The sequence below is a fragment of the Heptranchias perlo genome, chromosome 27, assembly GCF_035084215.1.
Source record: "Heptranchias perlo isolate sHepPer1 chromosome 27, sHepPer1.hap1, whole genome shotgun sequence".
In the NCBI taxonomy this organism is placed as follows: domain Eukaryota; kingdom Metazoa; phylum Chordata; class Chondrichthyes; order Hexanchiformes; family Hexanchidae; genus Heptranchias; species Heptranchias perlo.
In genome coordinates, this window is record NC_090351.1 from 21,655,362 (window position 1) to 21,673,446 (window position 18,085).

At 40.7% G+C, this 18,085-nt stretch overlaps 1 protein-coding gene across 2 annotated transcripts in view; it reads left to right on the plus strand.

Annotated features, from left to right (window-relative positions):
* Positions 1 to 5,102: 5,102 nt before the first annotated feature.
* The window catches only part of LOC137344464 (mitogen-activated protein kinase 13-like), a 53,646-nt gene continuing 40,663 nt past the window's right edge, over positions 5,103 to 18,085 (plus strand). For both annotated transcript variants that reach the window (XM_068007445.1, XM_068007447.1), the window contains exons 1-2: positions 5,103 to 5,320; positions 5,549 to 5,678. In XM_068007445.1, coding sequence (XP_067863546.1) covers positions 5,205 to 5,320; positions 5,549 to 5,678 — 246 coding nt within the window. In that variant the 5' untranslated portion in view covers positions 5,103 to 5,204. The remainder of the gene's footprint in view (positions 5,321 to 5,548; positions 5,679 to 18,085) is intronic.

The following is an 18,085-nucleotide window of genomic DNA, read 5'->3' on the forward strand; positions in this document are numbered from 1 at the left end:
GAAAGTGAAGGGGCAAAGGGATAAGGGAACAGCATCCAAGAGTTGGTTGAATTTATGATTCTTATGTCTAAAGAAAGAAAGTTTTTTTTAAAGCATCAGATGAGATGAAGGAGAATATAGAACTGTGGATCAGAACACTAGTATAAATTGAGCCATTCCTGTTGAACATGGACATTATGGGTATGCATGCGATACTGCGTGCTAGAGAGGGTGAATTGTATGAAGTGCCAAAATCACCTGCTCTCTAACGCTAAGTTTGGATTCTGCCAGAACTACTTGGCTCTGGACCTTGTAATTCCCTGATCCAAACAAGGACGCAGGGGCTAATTGCCAGAGGAGAGGTGAGAGTAGCTGCCCTCTAAATCAAGGCAACCATCGACTGAGTATGGTACCCAGGAGTAAAACTGGTCATTAGGGATCAAAGGAAAAACCCTCCAATAACTGGGATCATACCTGACATAACTGAAGATGGTTGTGGTTGTTAGAGGCCAATTATTGCTGCAGCTGTCAAGGTGGATAGAAGGCCAGAGGAGAGGAAGTTGGGAATTTGTGAGGGTGGTTGAAAGAGCTGGGGGCTATTAGTTCACCTTAGTTTTGATCTAAATTATACAAATTGCCATTTTCAGAAAATTCACTTTTTTTAGTTCTTTTCCATTTGAGATAATAATCAGAATATTGTACTTTGGAGGCTGATTCACCTGGAGGGTATTAGCTTCAGGAAGAATGATCACATTATTTGGTCAGCAGAAATAACGTTGAGACTTGTTCAGATTCTGCAGCGACTTAGTCTATGAAGTGATTCATGCTTGTGTATGAAACCAGTAAACGCTTGTGTTCAAAAACAAGCCCTTTTGGAAAATAATGTGCTTTTCACTCTCCAATATATTTCATTAATATCTGTACTTTGGAATTCTGGCAGTAAAAAATAGCCAATTTAAATCTGTATATTTTGGTTTAAAACTAGCTATGGCATGTATTATTCAGAATAATGTAATAGTATATAAAAAATATGTATTAGAGGAATTCAGCAAGGAAGAAGAGCTGTCCTGCTTGTAAACTTATAATTCCATTTAAAAAAAAATAGTATAGTGTGTATGTGAAGGACTTGATTCATAAAAAATAAACTAAGTTGTGTTGACTTCAGACTCTCAGGTTATGCAGGTCCAACTCAATGGTAGTTATTTTTCCATAAGCAGTCTGTGGTGAATCTGTCTTGTGTACACCATGGAGTGATTTTGAGAGTTCATTTCACAAAACAAAACCGAAAATAACATTAAAAAAGACTCATTAGTGAGCTCATAAAATGTCCAGGAGATCCAACAGACCACCTGAACCCTTTTTAGACCTGGCTGCTCACTGGATTGGAGTTGGACTCCACCTGGTGGGAAGCCCAAGTGTTATGAGATGGCTTCCTAGAGCGCAGCTCGCACCATTTGGCCTTATCACATTCGGGAATCTGACCCTTGAGTTCTGCTAAAAAGAAAAAAAAGTGCTGGAAGTTTGAATTAACAATTGAAAATGCTGAGAGTACAAAGCAACCACAGCATCTGAGAAGAGGTAGGTAATGTTTCAGATACAGATCCTTTATTTGTCCAAAACATTAATTTATGCGTTCTCTTTTCAGATGTCGATTCACCTGCTGCATTTTCTCTTTATATCATATTTCCATTTTTTGCTGTATTTCCTCATAAGAGTTTATTGACTTGTGTCATTTCTTTGTAAAGTTTTATTTCATGTGGTCTATGATATGAGGTTAGCAGCAAGATTACTTCATTGCCATGCAAAAATACATGAGGTCTTAATTTTCACAAGGTGTAACTTTGGTAACCCACATGGGTCCTAGCTATGCCTGCTAATGTATTCCTTATGCAGCTTTCTAAATATGTGAAATCCAATTATTCCAAGAGAAGTGTATTGAGGCAGGAAATTATAACCTTTAAATTACATTTGCAAAGATTAGCATATGAAATTCCTTGGTCCATTTTTAATAGTCCATTAAAATAAATAGATTGAATGTGCCTGTTCAAAACCATAGAATTTGATGCAAAACCATTAAACATTTGTCTACTAATCTGCCCAGCATAATTTCAAGGGCAATAATGTTTTATTCCTAACTCCATTTTATAAGCTTTAACATACTGGGCCAAATCTTCCTGGAAAAATAAGCGTGTAAAGGACCCATGCCATTATTAATGCGCAAATCGGACAGCACGTTCAGAGTATTAAGAGATATGCCATGGGTTGCAAATCTCCAGAACTTGCTGGTCAATTTATGCTGCTCTGTTGTTTGCCTTGCACAAAGGGCATCTCGCCTTTAGCCGCCCAGTGATTTTTAAGAACTTGCTGGATTTGCACATTAATTGCCCATTAAACGCACCACAGAAAGTTTGGGTGCATAATTAATAGCATAAGTACCCTTTTAATGACATGATAATTGTTAATGCAATGCCAATCAATCTCTCTGGCTCAGAAAGGGAACAATTTAAACTGTTAAATCTCATTCTTGCATGTAGTAAATTGTTAAGAGAATTTTAAATTTTTTTCTTACTTTTCCTTTTTGTCTCTTTATTCTCTCTCCCTTAATGCAATCTTTCTTTCCCTCTCTTTATTTCTGTTTCTGTACCTGATTTGACTCTAATTCACCCTCCTTCTCTGTCGTTCCTCTGTTTCTTTCTCAATCTTTAAATCTCACTGGTTAAGGAGATAGACTGTTGGTCCTGTCATTCACTAAGGTCCCAGATGCCCCATTGCCCTCGCCGTGTCGTTATCAGCTCGCACTTCCAGCAAGTTATGCCGCAAAAAATTTTTGAGCTAAAGAGTGCAGGAAAAAGTCTAACTAATGGCGCACAGCTTGAGATGCCCTGCTCTAGCAAGATTTGGGCCAATGTCTTCCAAATGATGGAAAGAATTATAGAGTAATGATGCTCTTGAGAAGTTTGATTTGAGGCAATGCACTGCACTTCTCTATGGAGTTGCTGACTAAAGCCAAATTTGTGAATGCTGCAGATTTTACACTCAAATTGAGTATACTTACTTTGCTTACTTACATTTAGGTTCCACTGTTTACATTTAACGTTTGCTGCAAACAATCTAAGCAGAAATGACATCATCAACCTCCTGCTGATAACCACCTATAGCCCCTCTTAATTGACAGATCACTATGGCTCCATGTTGAACATCACTTGAAGGAAGCAAGGGCACACATTGTACTCTGGGTGGAAGATGTCAATGCCTATCCTCCAAGAATCGCTCTGTAGTACCACCATTGATTGAGCTGGCTCAGTTTTGAAAAACGTAGCTGCCAGACTGGGCCTGCATCAGGTGGTCAGGAAACCAACATGAAGAAGTAACTTACTTGACTTCATCCTCGCCAACCTATCTGTCAGGCATGCCTGGCCACAATAACATTGGTAGAAGTGAGCATTGCACAGTCCTTGTTAAGACAAAATCTCAGCTCCATGGTGGGGACATTTTCACTCGTGGAGTGTGGCACTTCTACCAGATTAAGTGGATGATCCAACTCGGCTTCCCCCAAGGTCCTGACCATCGTGGATCCCAGTGTCCAGGTAATTTAGTTCACTCCACATGACATTAAGGAGTGGCTGAATGCACTGGATTCAGCAAAGGCTATGGGTTCTGATAACATGCTTTTCTATTGTATTAACAGAATGCACTATGCAAAGTGATATGAATATATTGCCACATCATATTTCTCAATATAGCCTCTTAATAAAGTTATGGGTCATCAGATACATGGGTGCTTGCAGTCTACTATGACATTACTTGATGTTTACATTTTGATGTTTGTTCTTTAGCATCAACAATTGTATTTGTCTAGCATTCCTTACATGCAGGAAGATGATTTAGGAAGCTTTACAATAAGAAGGAAAAGGATACAGAAAACACCAAGCATTGGAAAATGGAGAAGCTACGTTGGGGAACCAAAGGCGTAATTGAAGAGGAGGTTTTTAATAACACTTTTAATAGCAGGGTCAGAGGTGGCAAGGCAAAAGCAACTGGGTAGCAGCCAGAGGACAGGAGCATGGTGGTTGAATATGCAGTCACTATTGGCCGAGTGGAAGGAGTGAGGGGCAAGGAGTGGCCCAGTGTTGGGGAGTGAAGGATATGTGCAGGGAAGAGAAATCACTAAGGTAGGGTGAAGCAAAGCCATAGAGAGATTTGAAAACAAGGATGAGAATTTTGGGATCAACACACTGGAGCATGGGGGAGCTAGTGAAGTTTGGTGAGGATAGGGATGATGGGACTGTAGGGCTTAGTGTGGCTGCAGATGTGTGCTGTGGCATTTTGGAAGAATTGAAATTTGAGGGTTGGTGCTGGCTGGTTGGCTAGAATAACATTGGAGAAATCAAGCCTTGAGATGATGAAGGTCTTGTCTAGGATTTCAGTGGCAGAAGGGGAGAAATAGAAGCAGAGGCAAGCAATGTTGCAGAGATAGAAGAAAGTGATTTTGGTAATGGAACAGATGGGGAAGAAGGGGGGCCATACGAAAGTGGAAACAGAGGTTGGTTATAGGTGACCAAGAAGTATCAAAGGTATGTTCTGTATTATCTATACTGAGAGAAGTTAAGACAGTTTTGTTTTTTGTTTGTGCGTTGCATGGAATTGTGCTAAACAGTAACAGGGTGGAAGGCTGCTAACATACTAAAAAGACAGTTAGTAATGATAAAAGCAGCTGTGCATGTTTTTCGATCTTAAACTGTTTGATTTTCAATTTTAAGCAGGGTTCTGAATTTGAGTTATCCAAGTAAGGATATACCAGACAACTATTTAAATGCAACAGAACAACTTCGTTTTATTTATTTGCCAAGTATTATGTAATTGCACTTAAAACACAAATAGGTCAAGCGTAGAATCTATCAACATCCACAAAAGAACTGATTTATCATTTCTTTTTCCAATTTTTGATGTTGGTTTATTTGGTAACTTGATCATCTATAACAGCTACTTTTTGTGTAAATATAATTGCGACTGTGCCCTTTTAAATGTTTATATTGCCCTTTGACTGCGTACACACCCTGTACCTGGGCGGTTCATATTTTGGGAGACAGGAAGTGATAACCTGATTTCTTAATCATCGCGAAACTTTCATTACAACCATTGTTCAAGAAGTTTGGAGAATCGTGGCATTTGCAATCGAGGATTTCAAAGTTTTACGCTTTAATCATTCCCCAAACAACAAGACAATGAATGTTACTAGTACACGATTCTCCCGTCACGACATAGAGAATACCGTGTGGGAAGTACCAGACCGATATGTGAACATTTCTCCCGTGGGATCTGGAGCCTACGGGACAGTTTGGTAAGTTTATAAAAGTGGACCTATCAGCGTATGCTTGGGAGGTGTGGGCTAAAAGACAGATGTGCGATTATTTGCTTTGGTTGTAAATTGTGAGAAATATAAAACAATCGAGACCAGCCTCGTTTTTCTCTCTCACTGTGTCATTATAAAATCTCTCATTAACAAAATAGCAGAAATGCTGATGTCGGAGCATAAATATTTGTTTTATTTGCATTCTGGTATGAACAGCTCAGCCACTGACAGACGAGCGGGGGTCATGGTCGCAATTAAGAAGCTGTACCGTCCATTTCAGTCTGAAATTTACGCCAAGAGAGCTTACAGAGAGCTGAAACTTCTGAAACACATGAAGCACGAAAATGTAAGTTTCACGGAGACCAATTTGGTAACAGCGCGGCGTAATAATGGCTTTAAGGTTTTATATCTTTTCAGCCTCATTAAATGAAACTAAAGTTGGAAGAAGAGAATACCGAAGTAAAATTTTGTTTTAAACAATTGGGCTTTCTCAGTTGTTTCTCCATTTACGAGTGAATCTTTCATGGCATTACTCACTAAGTCAGAGCATACTCTGTTTTATTAAAGATAGAAACATTATACCACACTATTATTTTGCTGCTAAAGGGAAACTGTGAGTAAAGTGGTCTGTCTCTTTAAGGCCAAATAACTGTAAGGTCTTGAGGTTAATTAGAAGCTGTTTACTGTTGCTGGGGAAATTTCTCCCTACATTGGAAATGAATTTTATTTGAGTGGCAAGGAAATTTTACATGTGACAGTGTGACTACCAGAAGCATGATGGGCATATCTCAAAAATACATATAGCTTAGACTTACATTACACAAGTGGTAAAGCAAAGCAGGTGAATCTATTGAGGTTGCTATCGGTTGCCACAGAGTGCCTTCACAACAATCATATGAGACCACATCAATGAATAACTAATCATACACCCTAATATAAAATGTAAAATAACATATAGGGAGGTACTTGTGGAAATAAAAGCAACTTGGAGGTGGAGGATATTACTAAATATTGATTAAATCCCATGGCACATCTGGAAGAAGAGCAGGGGAGTTCTCCCCGGTGTCCTGGCCAATGTTTATACCTCAAGCTACAGCACCTAAAAAAAGATTATCTGGTTATTATCCCATTGCTGTTTGCTGTTTGTGTGACTTTGCTGTGTGTAAATTGGCTGCCACGTTTCCTACATTGTAACGGTGAATGCACTTCAAAAGTACTTCTTTGGCTGCAAAGCGCTTTGGGATGTACTGAGGTTGTGAAATGCAAGTTTTTTTTTAAGCTGGAAGATGTGCAAGAACAGGCCAGGGTGAATTGTCCACTGATTTTTTTCCTTTCCTATGAGAGAAATGTTTAGCCTCTGTTTTACAAATCCCCTCTGATGTAACTCACCATGTGGGAAATCGTGGGAAATCATGGGAACAAACCCTGCTACTTATCATGTAATACTGCTGATATCATGTTCGTGAGACTAGACGAACTGAATGGACTGGTTGAAATCAAGCACAAGCATTTTTGGACTTATCAAATTTGATTGTGTGTGTGTGCGCATTGCTCATGCAACCTGATCACAGGCTGCTAAATGAGCACTGAGAAGAGGGTTGAGGGAGAACCTGGCAGGGCCCAATTAATCCATTTAGATTGCTCTTTCATTGGCTGGTTGTGAAGTGCCATTGGCACAGTCTGAGGAGAAGACAAAGGATAGCCATTTGATTAGAAGGTTTTCTTTGTGCTGTTTGTGAAGTTGGGTACAGAAATATCATGTTGTCTATGATTTTCTCCTCCCAACCTTAAATATAATGTAAAAAGTAAAAACACAATTTCTGAAACTGAAAATAATAAACTCTAAGGGAGCTGGGAGCTGAGGATATGGACAGAAAACAAACCAAAACATTGGATTGCACTCAGCTTCAGAAACAAAAACAAGGTGATACCCATGGTTTTAATTTTTTTTTAAACTTGGGATTAGCAAATTTTTCAAAAAAAATGAGGATGTAGTTTTCACGAATGCTGATGGTGAGGTCATTGTAGGGTCTTATCCTGGAGTGTTCCTTTCAGGGAAAAAGATGGACTGAGATACAAAGGAGAGTTGGGGCATCTTTTGCTGGTGACACAGGACCATATGACCCGTTGTCAAGATGGCTTTCATGCTGAAAATCAGTTATGGTTAGGATAAGATATATAATAGCAATTTTGAGTTCAGGAGGATATATGCAGCATTATACTTGGGATAAGCAAAAGACATACCTTCTTAGTTAATGGGAATGCAGAAATGAAAAGTACAATTTAGTCCATCCAGTTTCAAAAGGAATTGCAGTTCCAACTCTTCGTTTCTCATTGCAGTTTATAGAATACAAATAGAATGCACTAAATGCAAAAATGTTATTTACTGATCCGATGAGACAAAAAGTATTGCTCACCGTGTCTAGAAATTTTTTTCAAATGTTCTTCATATGCAGTCAGAAATGGTCCATGGTTAATAATTATACACCAAATAAATTAACCATAGATAAGATTTGTAACTCTTGAAGAACCAGTAACAGACTCTGTATTGTTTGTATTAACATATCAGGTTTCTATTTAAATGACATCCTCTGTGACTGTGACTGAGGTGCACTATCCGTCCTCATCCATCTCAACCTATCTTCAGCATTTGACACAGTTGACCACACTATCCTCTTCCAATACCTCTCCTCCATTCTCCAGCTGAGTGGGACTGCCCTCGCCTAGTTCCACTCTTACCTATTCATACGTAGCCAGAGAAGCTCATACAATGGCTTCTCTTCCTGCCCCTGCACCATTGCCTCTGGAGTCCCCCAAGGATCTATCCTTGGCCCCCTTCTATATCTCACCTACATGCTGCTCCAAGTGACATCAACATGACATGACAACAGGTTCCAAATGTACACTCTGACACTCAGTTCTGCCTCACCACCACCTCTCTTGACCCCTCCACTGCCACTGTGTTGTCAGGCTGCTTATACGACATCCAGTAATGGACTAGCAGAATTTCCTCCATTTAAACATTGGGAAGCCCGAAGTCATTGCCTTCAGTCCCTGCCACAAACTTCATTTCCTGGCCACCGATTCTTTCCCCCTCCCTGGCCACTCTCTCGGGCTGAACCAGACTGTTCACAACCTTGGCATCCTATTTGACCCTGAGCTGAGCTTCTGACCCCATATCCTCTCCATCACACAGACCACCTATTTTCAGTTTTGTAACCACGCCCGTCTCCACCTCTGCCTCAACCCATCTGAATCCAAGCTTTTGCTACCTACAGACTTGACTATTCCAATGTACTTCTGGTTGACCTCTCATCCTCTATAAACTTGAGCTCATCCAAAACTCTGCTGTTCGTATCCTAACTCACACTCCATTTTTGTCTGATTATGCTGCTGTGAAGAACCTAGGGATGTATTATTACATTAAATGCACTATATAAATGCAAGTTGTTGTACTAATGGTGGTAGAGATAAGCCTTAATCTTTTGAATGAGTCAAAAGGTAAAAGTGTCCAGGAAACAGATCAGTTTTGTTTTTAAAAATCATACTCGGGCAGTGTTAAGAAGAATGTCTCTACTATACTATTACTAATTTATTTTCATTTTGGTGCCAATGTTTTGTTGCAATGAGTAGCAACTTCCTTTATTCCCCATATGCAAAGAAACCCAAACATTTGATGTAATGATTAACAGTGGCTCAATTTTTTTTTACAGCCTTATAAAACACAGAGTAGGTTAGAGCATAGGATAATTATTAGGTGATATAGTGTACATTAGTAAATGTTAAAATGTAGTTTTCTCTATTTACAGAATACATAAAATGTCTACAATCTATTTTGTGGGAAATTCTACTTTAAAATAACTGAATAGGTTGAACAGTTTCCTTACTTTGACCAGTTTTATCTTGTTCTTTATAACCACTTATTTGCACAATTTGCACTTTATAGTGAACATACGAACATACGACAAATGAGGGACACGAAAAGACCTATAGGTCCATCCAGCCTGTCCCATACAGTTGCGATGTCTTGCACACTCTCCACCCCGCCTGGAAGGCAAAAAACCAGATAAATACCCTGGCCAATTAGGGGGAAGGGAAATCTGGCAAATTCTTCTCCGGCCCCCTTTGGCGTTCAAAACTAATCCAGGAGACCACCCTGGCCCTAATTAACATTACAAGGTACCTACCTCTTGTATGAGGTGATCTCTGCCTCAGTCAGAAATAGATCCAGCTGTCGCTTGAAGGACTACAGCGAATCAGCATTCACCGCATGAGCCAGCTACCTGTCCCAGAGGTCCACTATTCTCTGGGAAAAGAAGCGTCTCCTAACATCCAACCTAGTTCTGCCCTTGTTAAACTTGTAAAAATGACCCCTGGTCCTCTCTGACCTATTCAGTTGAAACAATTGGTCTACACAAACACAATTGATGTCCCTTCATTATCTTAGAAACCTCGCTCAAATCACCCTAAGTCTACACTGCTCTAAAGTATAGAGACCTAGCTCTCTGAGCCAACCCGGGTAATTAAGATGCTTTAAACTCGGAATTAAACTTGTGGCCCTCCCCTGCTCTCTTTCCAAAGTCTCAATATCACCCACCAGGTGAGGAGACCAAAAGTGGACACAGTATTCTAACTGAGGCCTAACCATGGGCTTCTTTTATAGTGAATTGTCCTGTAAATACTTACTTCATTCCACTATGATTGCAATAAATTATATAAAGTACTCCATTTTTGATGACTATAGCATTTTATTTCACCATGTATATAAAACATTTTCCAGAATGTTTGTGCTTTTCACATTCTAAAAAGTCTGAGAATGTATTAGAGGTGACTTATCAGTGATATAAGGCAAACCTCATGTTGCAGGCACTGGTGCTTGTTTCCTTACTTTAACCAGTTTTATCTTTATTCTTCATAGTCACTTACCTGCACAATCTAAATGTTCTTCATTCCACTATGATTGCAGATAAATAGGCTTCAGACAGCTCCATGCTTGTTCTAACAATGCCTCTTTGCTCTACCAAGAAGGGGATCACCTATTGAATAGTACTTGGAGCAAGTTGGGGGTTGGGGAGGGGGTGATGTTTGTCCTTCTTATGCTTGGATGGGGAGTCCAGCAATTCAGTTGAGAACTGATCAAATGTTATGTATTTTCTGTGTTCTGGCTCTCCCATACAAGCAGTCCAGTTGTGGTCTGACACCTATGCAGCCATCTAAATTAGTCAAATAGAATCATTCTCAATTCATCTATGATAAGAAACTCACGCCAGTATCTCCTATGAAAATGGTGCCAGCAGAGTGGAAAACATCAAGACATCCTGCCCTATAATAGTAAATGTGCTGCTTCATTGAGCTCTGCAATGTCAGCAAATGTTCACTTCTGCACCATGGGGATTCTTTGGCTTCTCATCTGAAAGTAATCCATCTATTGTAGGCAATCCAACTTGGAATTCAGCCTATTGCAGTGCAGGTTCAAAACACTGGTCTGGAGAAAGTACTTGGTAAATATTATTGTTAAGGGATTCTTGCGTTCCCATCTTCCCTTATGCTATTTCTCTTTACAATAATGCTCAGTTAAATTCTCAGTTCTTGCACAACCCTGAGTTTCTTTGGCAGGAAATCCAAATTGCTACAGCAATAAACAAATACAAGTTTCAGGGAATCAAAACAAACTTTATATAAAGGTGACCTTCACTGACTATTTACCAAAATGTTTCCATCCATAAATAGATTTTTCTGTGTTAGCATCTTTGAAAAAGAACCAATAACATTGTCTAGAAAGGCTTCATAAATTATAAAGTTTTTCAGATTGGTAGCTATGCTTTTAACTGCATAGACTCTTGCTGCCTTTAATCCAGATATTTTAGTATTTTAATTCAGTCTCCTGCAAAATTTTATGATGTTGATTTAACTTCATAATAGTTAACCCTCTATACCAGTTAGAAGTTTTGGATCATGTTTGATTACTGCTCGTCAACAGTAACATGTCACTCCAAAAATGAGGATTGGTTATGAATGGATGCCTGGAAAACTGTAAATAAATATGCATCCATAAATAGAGTAATCCCACTTATTCAACTGCATACATTGAACTATAAATCACCCAGTTCTACATTTTAACAACTTTCTATTATTCAAGAACTACAATTCCCAAAGTTCTTTGTACATTTTGATGTTTGATCTGCAAGTTCAGCCTTTGCTCCATTTTTTTTAAGTGTTCAGTTCTTGTAACAGATTTTTTTTCTCAGGAAGGTTTTTTTTTGCAAGTAAAATGATGCATGTGTTGCAAGGAATAGTTAAGTAAAATACTAGGCAAGGGCACAAGCAGTGAATTGCAATTACATTCCTGTGTGTTCTAATAAGTACTTGATGCTTTGTTGGAAAGCAAAATTGGAAGTGAGCTCTTGCCATAGACTGTGCTTTCTATCAAAAGCAAGTGAGCTAAAAATGGGTAATCAGCTCAATAAAAAGATCAACTTTCAAATGTGATTTGCTCTCACCAAACTGCCTTGTGTTGGAAACCTGACACACTGGGAGCAGTCTGTATCAGTTCATGTATTGTAACTACATGCATTTTTCTGATAAGGGTAAATGATATTTCCCCTTGGACGCCTAGGTCTGTTTTATCAGTGGGGTTACTGAGAACCAACTTCTTGTATATGCTGACCGAAACAGACAGCTGAAGTGAGAACTTCTAAATTCATTTTGACAGGCAATGAAGCATCTAAGTGGCATTCAGCAGAATGCAAATCTCCTATCCATATGCATTGTGAAAGATTTATGGCCTATAATATGTTTAGAAACAACTGTCTCTGTCCTCCTGCAATTTCCTCAGAGTTTGCCAAGCCTCCTAATTTAGTATCATCAATAAACTTCATATTGTTCTCTTGTGTCTATGTTCAAATAATAGAGCAGAATAATGGGACTAAATTGAGATCTCTTTCAGCGAGCCAGTTCAGGTATAATGGGCCAATTGACCTCCTATGCTATAAAATTCTACAATTCTATGATTTTATAAATGGAAAACAAGAGGTCCCTGGGGCACACCACTGCCCACATCCAGCCAAACTTAAAAATATCTATTTATGCCAACTCTTTACTTCCTGTTTGCAATCCACTTCTCCATCAAGCAGCTACATTCATCGTGGCTCTTAATTTTTGTAACGAGTCTCTTAGCTGGCACTTTATCAGCTGCCTTCTGAAAATCCATATATAACATCCACTGTATTCCTCTTATCTGTACACTTTGCGATTTCCTTAAAAAATGTAGTGCAGGACTGCCCTTTACAAATTCATGATTCATTTATGTCTTTCTAACTGTTAACTAATTTCATCCCAGATTATGAACTCTGGAAGTTTACCTGCAACTGAGGTAGATTAACCGGCCTATAATTTCCTGTTTATCCTTTTCCTCTTTCTTGAATAGTTGCATAACATTTGCCACCATCCAGTTCTTTTGGCGCAATTCCTTTTTTCAAAGAGTTTTGGAAAGGTATGGTTAGTGCCACCCCTATCTCCTCCCCAAACTCTGTTCTTTCTTGCTTATCATGCAGGCCTGGTAGATTTTTCTACTTTTAGCCCTTTTGAGTTTTTAAATACAGTTTCCTTTTTTATATATTTATTTCTGGTACTGACTCTTATCCTCCTGAGTTACTCATACAGTCCCATTTTCATTTTTCTATATTAAAACTGAGGCAAAGTTCTTATTAAGCAACTCTGCCATTCCCTTACTCTCAAGTACAAGGTGGCTCTATTCATCTGTAAGCAGTCACACCCTTCCTTTAACTATCCTTTTATTTATGTACTTAAAAAATCCCGTGCTGTTTCCCTTTATGTTGACCGTAGGTGTTCTTTTATACTCCCCTTTGAACTTTGCCAATCTCCCTTTTTGTTTTCCTTCTATACTTTTTATATTTTTCATAGTTTTCTTCTGTATGATCCCCCCATCCCCAATATTTATCATACGCCTCTTTTTAAAAATTTCATTTTTGCTCTAACTTCTTTATTTATCCAGGAAATCCAATCGTCAATAAACCCCCTTTACTCCGAAGCAGGAACATATTTAACCTGTACCTTATTCAGCTCATATTTAAGTATCCCCACTGCTAACGCATTGTTTGATCTCCTAATTTTTGAACCAATTAATCTGGCCTCCTTTCATCCCCCAGAAATGAGCTAATATTAGACTCCTCGTTTTCTTTACTTATTTTCAAAGTGAATCCTAACTTTCATTATGGTCACCATTCCCAAGTGTTTTCTTATCTTCAGGTCTGCTTCGTTACACAGACGCAGATCTGGCAATGCATCCTTCCATGTTTGAAATGCAACATCCTGAAATGTGAAAAACGTCCTGGCTGCCAAGTTTTCATTAAGGCTGCAGCATCATGCCCCTCAAATCTAAGTGATGCCTGTAGTTGCCTGATTTCATTTCTAATTCTTTGCACATTGCTTGTAAATGCAGCAACCCTAACTGTTTTATATTCCTCAGCTGTGCTGCTTAGCTTGGAAATGTAACCAAGTGGGAGATTGAGTTTGGCTCCCACTAGTCTTTGGCATCATGCCAAACCACTGTTCTTTTCTTTTAAGTTGATAGTTTTTCTACACCTTTTGTAAAGTCTCACCACACTACTCACATTTCCAAGAGAATGGACAGAGACATGTTCCTTGGCTCCCACCAGGACCATTCAATATTTTTTTTTTATTCGTTCACGGGATGTGGGCGTCGCTGGCGAGGCCAGCATTTATTGCCCATCCCTAATTGCCCTTGAGAAGGTGGTGGTGAGCCGCCTTCTTGAACCGCTGCAGTCCGTGTGGTGACGGTTCTCCCACAGTGCTGTTAGGAAGGGAGTTCCAGGATTTTGACCCAGCGACAATGAAGGAACGGCGATATATTTCCAAGTCGGGATGGTGTGTGACTTGGAGGGGAACGTGCAGGTGGTGTTGTTCCCATGTACCTGCTGCTCTTGTCCTTCTAGGTGGTAGAGGTCGCGGGTTTGGGAGGTGCTGTCGAAGAAGCCTTGGCGAGTTGCTGCAGTGCATCCTGTGGATGGTGCACACTGCAGCCACAGTGCGCCGGTGGTGAAGGGAGTGAATGTTTAGGGTGGTGGATGGGGTGCCAATCAAGCGGGCTGCTTTATCTTGGATGGTGTCGAGCTTCTTGAGTGTTGTTGGAGCTGCACTCATCCAGGCAAGTGGAGAGTATTCCATCACACTCCTGACTTGTGCCTTGTAGATGGTGGAAAGGCTTTGGGGAGTCAGGAGGTGAGTCACTCGCCGCAGAATACCCAGCCTCTGACCTGCTCTAGTAGCCACAGTATTTATATGGCTGGTCCAGTTAAGTTTCTGGTCAATGGTGACCCCCAGGATGTTGATGGTGGGGGATTCGGCGATGGTAATGCTGTTGAATGTCAAGGGGAGGTGGTTAGACTCTCTCTTGTTGGAGATGGTCATTGCCTGGCACTTATCTGGCGCGAATGTTACTTGCCACTTCTGAGCCCAACCCTGGATGTTGTCCAGGTCTTACTGCATGCGGGCTCGGACTGCTTCATTATTTGAGGGGTTGCGAATGGAACTGAACACTGTGCAGTCATCAGCGAACATCCCCATTTCTGACCTTATGATGGAGGGAAGATCATTGATGAAGCAGCTGAAGATGGTTGGGCCGAGGACACTGCCCTGAGGAACTCCTGCAGCAATGTCCTGGGGCTGAGATGATTGGCCTCCAACAACCACTACCATCTTCCTTTGTGCTAGGTATGACTCCAGCCACTGGAGAGTTTTCCCCCTGATTCCCATTGACTTCAATTTTACTAGGGCTCCTTGGTGCCACACTCGGTCAAATGCTGCCTTGATGTCAAGGGCAGTCACTCTCACCTCACCTCTGGAATTCAGCTCTTTTGTCCATGTTTGGACCAGGGCTGTAATGAGGTCTGGAGCCGAGTGGTCCTGGCGGAACCCAAACTGAGCATCGGTGAGCAGGTTATTGGTGAGTAAGTGCCGCTTGATAGCACTGTCGCCGATACCTTCCATCACTTTGCTGATGATTGAGAGTAGACTGATGGGGCGGTAATTGGCCGGATTGGATTTGACCTGCTTTTTGTGGACAGGACATACCTGGGCAATTTTCCACATTGTCGGGTAGATGCCAGTGTTGTAGCTGTACTGGAACAGCTTGGCTAGAGGCGCAGCTAGTTCTGGAGCACAAGTCTTCAGCACTACAGCTGGGATGTTGTTGGGGCCCATAGCCTTTGCTGTATCCAGTGCACTCAGCCGTTTCTTGATATCACGTGGAGTGAATCGAATTGGCCGAAGACTGGCTTCCGTGATGGTGGGGATATCGGGAGGAGGCTGAGATGGATCATCCACTCGGCACTTCTGGCTGAAGATAGTTGCAAATGCTTCAGCCTTGTCTTTTGCACTCACGTGCTGGACTCCGCCATCATTGAGGATGGGGATGTTTGCAGAGCCTCCTCCTCCCGTTAGTTGTTTAATTGTCCACCACCATTCACGACTGTATGTGGCAGGACTGCAGAGCTTTGATCTGATCCGTTGGTTGTGGAATCGCTTAGCTCTGTCTATAGCATGTTGCTTCCGCTGTTTAGCATGCATGTAGTCCGGAGTTGTAGCTTCACCAGGTTGGCAGCCATTAGGAAGCATGTATGATTAGACCTTCAATTTTCTCTCCCTCTGAATAGCTGCCTAGCCTCCAATTGTCACCTCACTACAGCAACACAGGTGAGACTGGAAAATCACTGGCATGAACCACATCTGACTAGTCCATGGTACAGGAGTTGAAAGGCAAATGTACTGCAACTATCTGATCCCCTTCATAGGATGTATATATTCATTTTTTAAAATGATGTGTATATATAGGAGTGATATACAAAGCTGTAATCTCATTTTGGGATATAGATAATGGTTATAAACTACTCAAAGTTTGCTTTCATAGCTTGACAAGAGTATCCAACCATTGGAGCAGAGGCCCAGATCCTTGTGGTGCAACCATTGAGTGGGCTGCATATCATTAAGGGTGAATTGTAAACAGCTTTTTCCTAATGCTGAAGTTGTACTGTAAATGCTAAATGTACTAAATTGCTCTCCCCATCTTTCACATAATCTCTCCCTCCTCCTTCACTTCAGTCTCAATCTGCCTTAATTTCAGCCTCTGTCCTCCTTCGTTTGAGTGTGCCTCTCCCCTTCTCTGCACTTTTACTTTGCATTTTTTCTCTTTCCCCTTCTTATTTTTCTGTTTTTATCTCTCTCTTCCTTTGCCTCTATAACCACAGCTGGTGATTCGGGTAGTGGGCAGAAGCAGCAGCATCAGGACTGAAGGTAGGTGGGCGGATTAGAGATAGCCACTGTGTTGCATAGCAGGAAGGAAAGCATGTGTTTGGAGTGGGGATCCCAGAGTCTCTTCATTGGTGACCAACTACAGAGGCAGGTGTGCTGGGAACTGCATTTGTCAGCTCGAGTCAGTCAAGGTGGAATATTCGATGAAAAATGCTTACCTCTTGGAAAAACCTGCTGGTGGAAACTGCTGATTGCTAATGGGTTTGTGGAATTAAAAAAAAATCTCCATCAACACTATGAGCTTTCTTAACAGGAGTGCACTGGATTAACATGCAGCTCCCACTTCCAGTAGTGCAGCTCTCCTCCTTTGGTCACAACCTGCCTCAGGAATCTACAATACTGCAGATCCCAACATGTCAAAGCAAATAGCGCTGACTGAGGTTTTTGTAAAAAAATTTCCATGAACTCATCAGCAGATCAACTGTTTCTATCGGTGGAAGGGACAGAAGCTGAGGCCCCTTATTTGCATATGCAGAGGGCCTAATGCCTGTTTCAGGCGTGGGGTCTGGGTGCCTTTTTTTTTCCTTCACCAATATGGCAGGCGGTGTACCTCCGGCTGGAAATGTGCACGGGCTTCCTACTTGCTATATTGGGGGCTTAGTAGGCCAGTTAGTGCCTGAAAAATGGGCGCTCTGTGTGGTCAAACATGTAGATTAACATCTCTGCAGAACAGATCACCACTGGCATCTGCTGCAAAATCCAATATTGGCAGCAAAAACGCCTCAACACAGAGTCCCTTCCAACAATTTTAAGTTGAAGATTATGTTTAAATCTGTCCACAGTATATGTGATGTTTCACATTAAATTCTGTACCCTTGTTGTGGATGGAAGGAAGGGAAATGGTAGCCTGGAGCCCAGTCAGTCCTCAGCAGGACAGGATTTCAGTCATGCAGAATATAAGAAGTTAATAAAACAATATAAATTCATTTACACCCACAGGCAGAATTACTGCAACCTGTGCTTTGTTGTTCCATTAAATTCTAGTGAAAGAAATGGCCACCGTACCTCATTTATTGAAAATATTTCATTTAAACTTTTAGCCAGGGAATAATCAGAATTTCAGACGTTAGTAAACAAAATAGTATTTATATTCACTATCCTCTGCCCTGGTTACTTAACAGTTGACAGCATCAGTTGAAGGCATCAGTGTTTTAAATGAGACATCACAGACACAGCTGGGCACTACTGGGTTTAATTGCCAAGTGTGATAAATCTACAGTTTATGAATGCTAAAATATGAGGTATTTCACAGTGAACTAAAGCTAATAATTTTCAATACCCTTCCAGTGCATTGCATCTTTTATGCTTTTAGCAAAAATTCAAATCTGTAAAAAGCCCTGAATTATGTGGCATGAACATTTTCTCTCCAGCTGGTTGCTGACTGTTCCTGCAGTGTCACTGGAG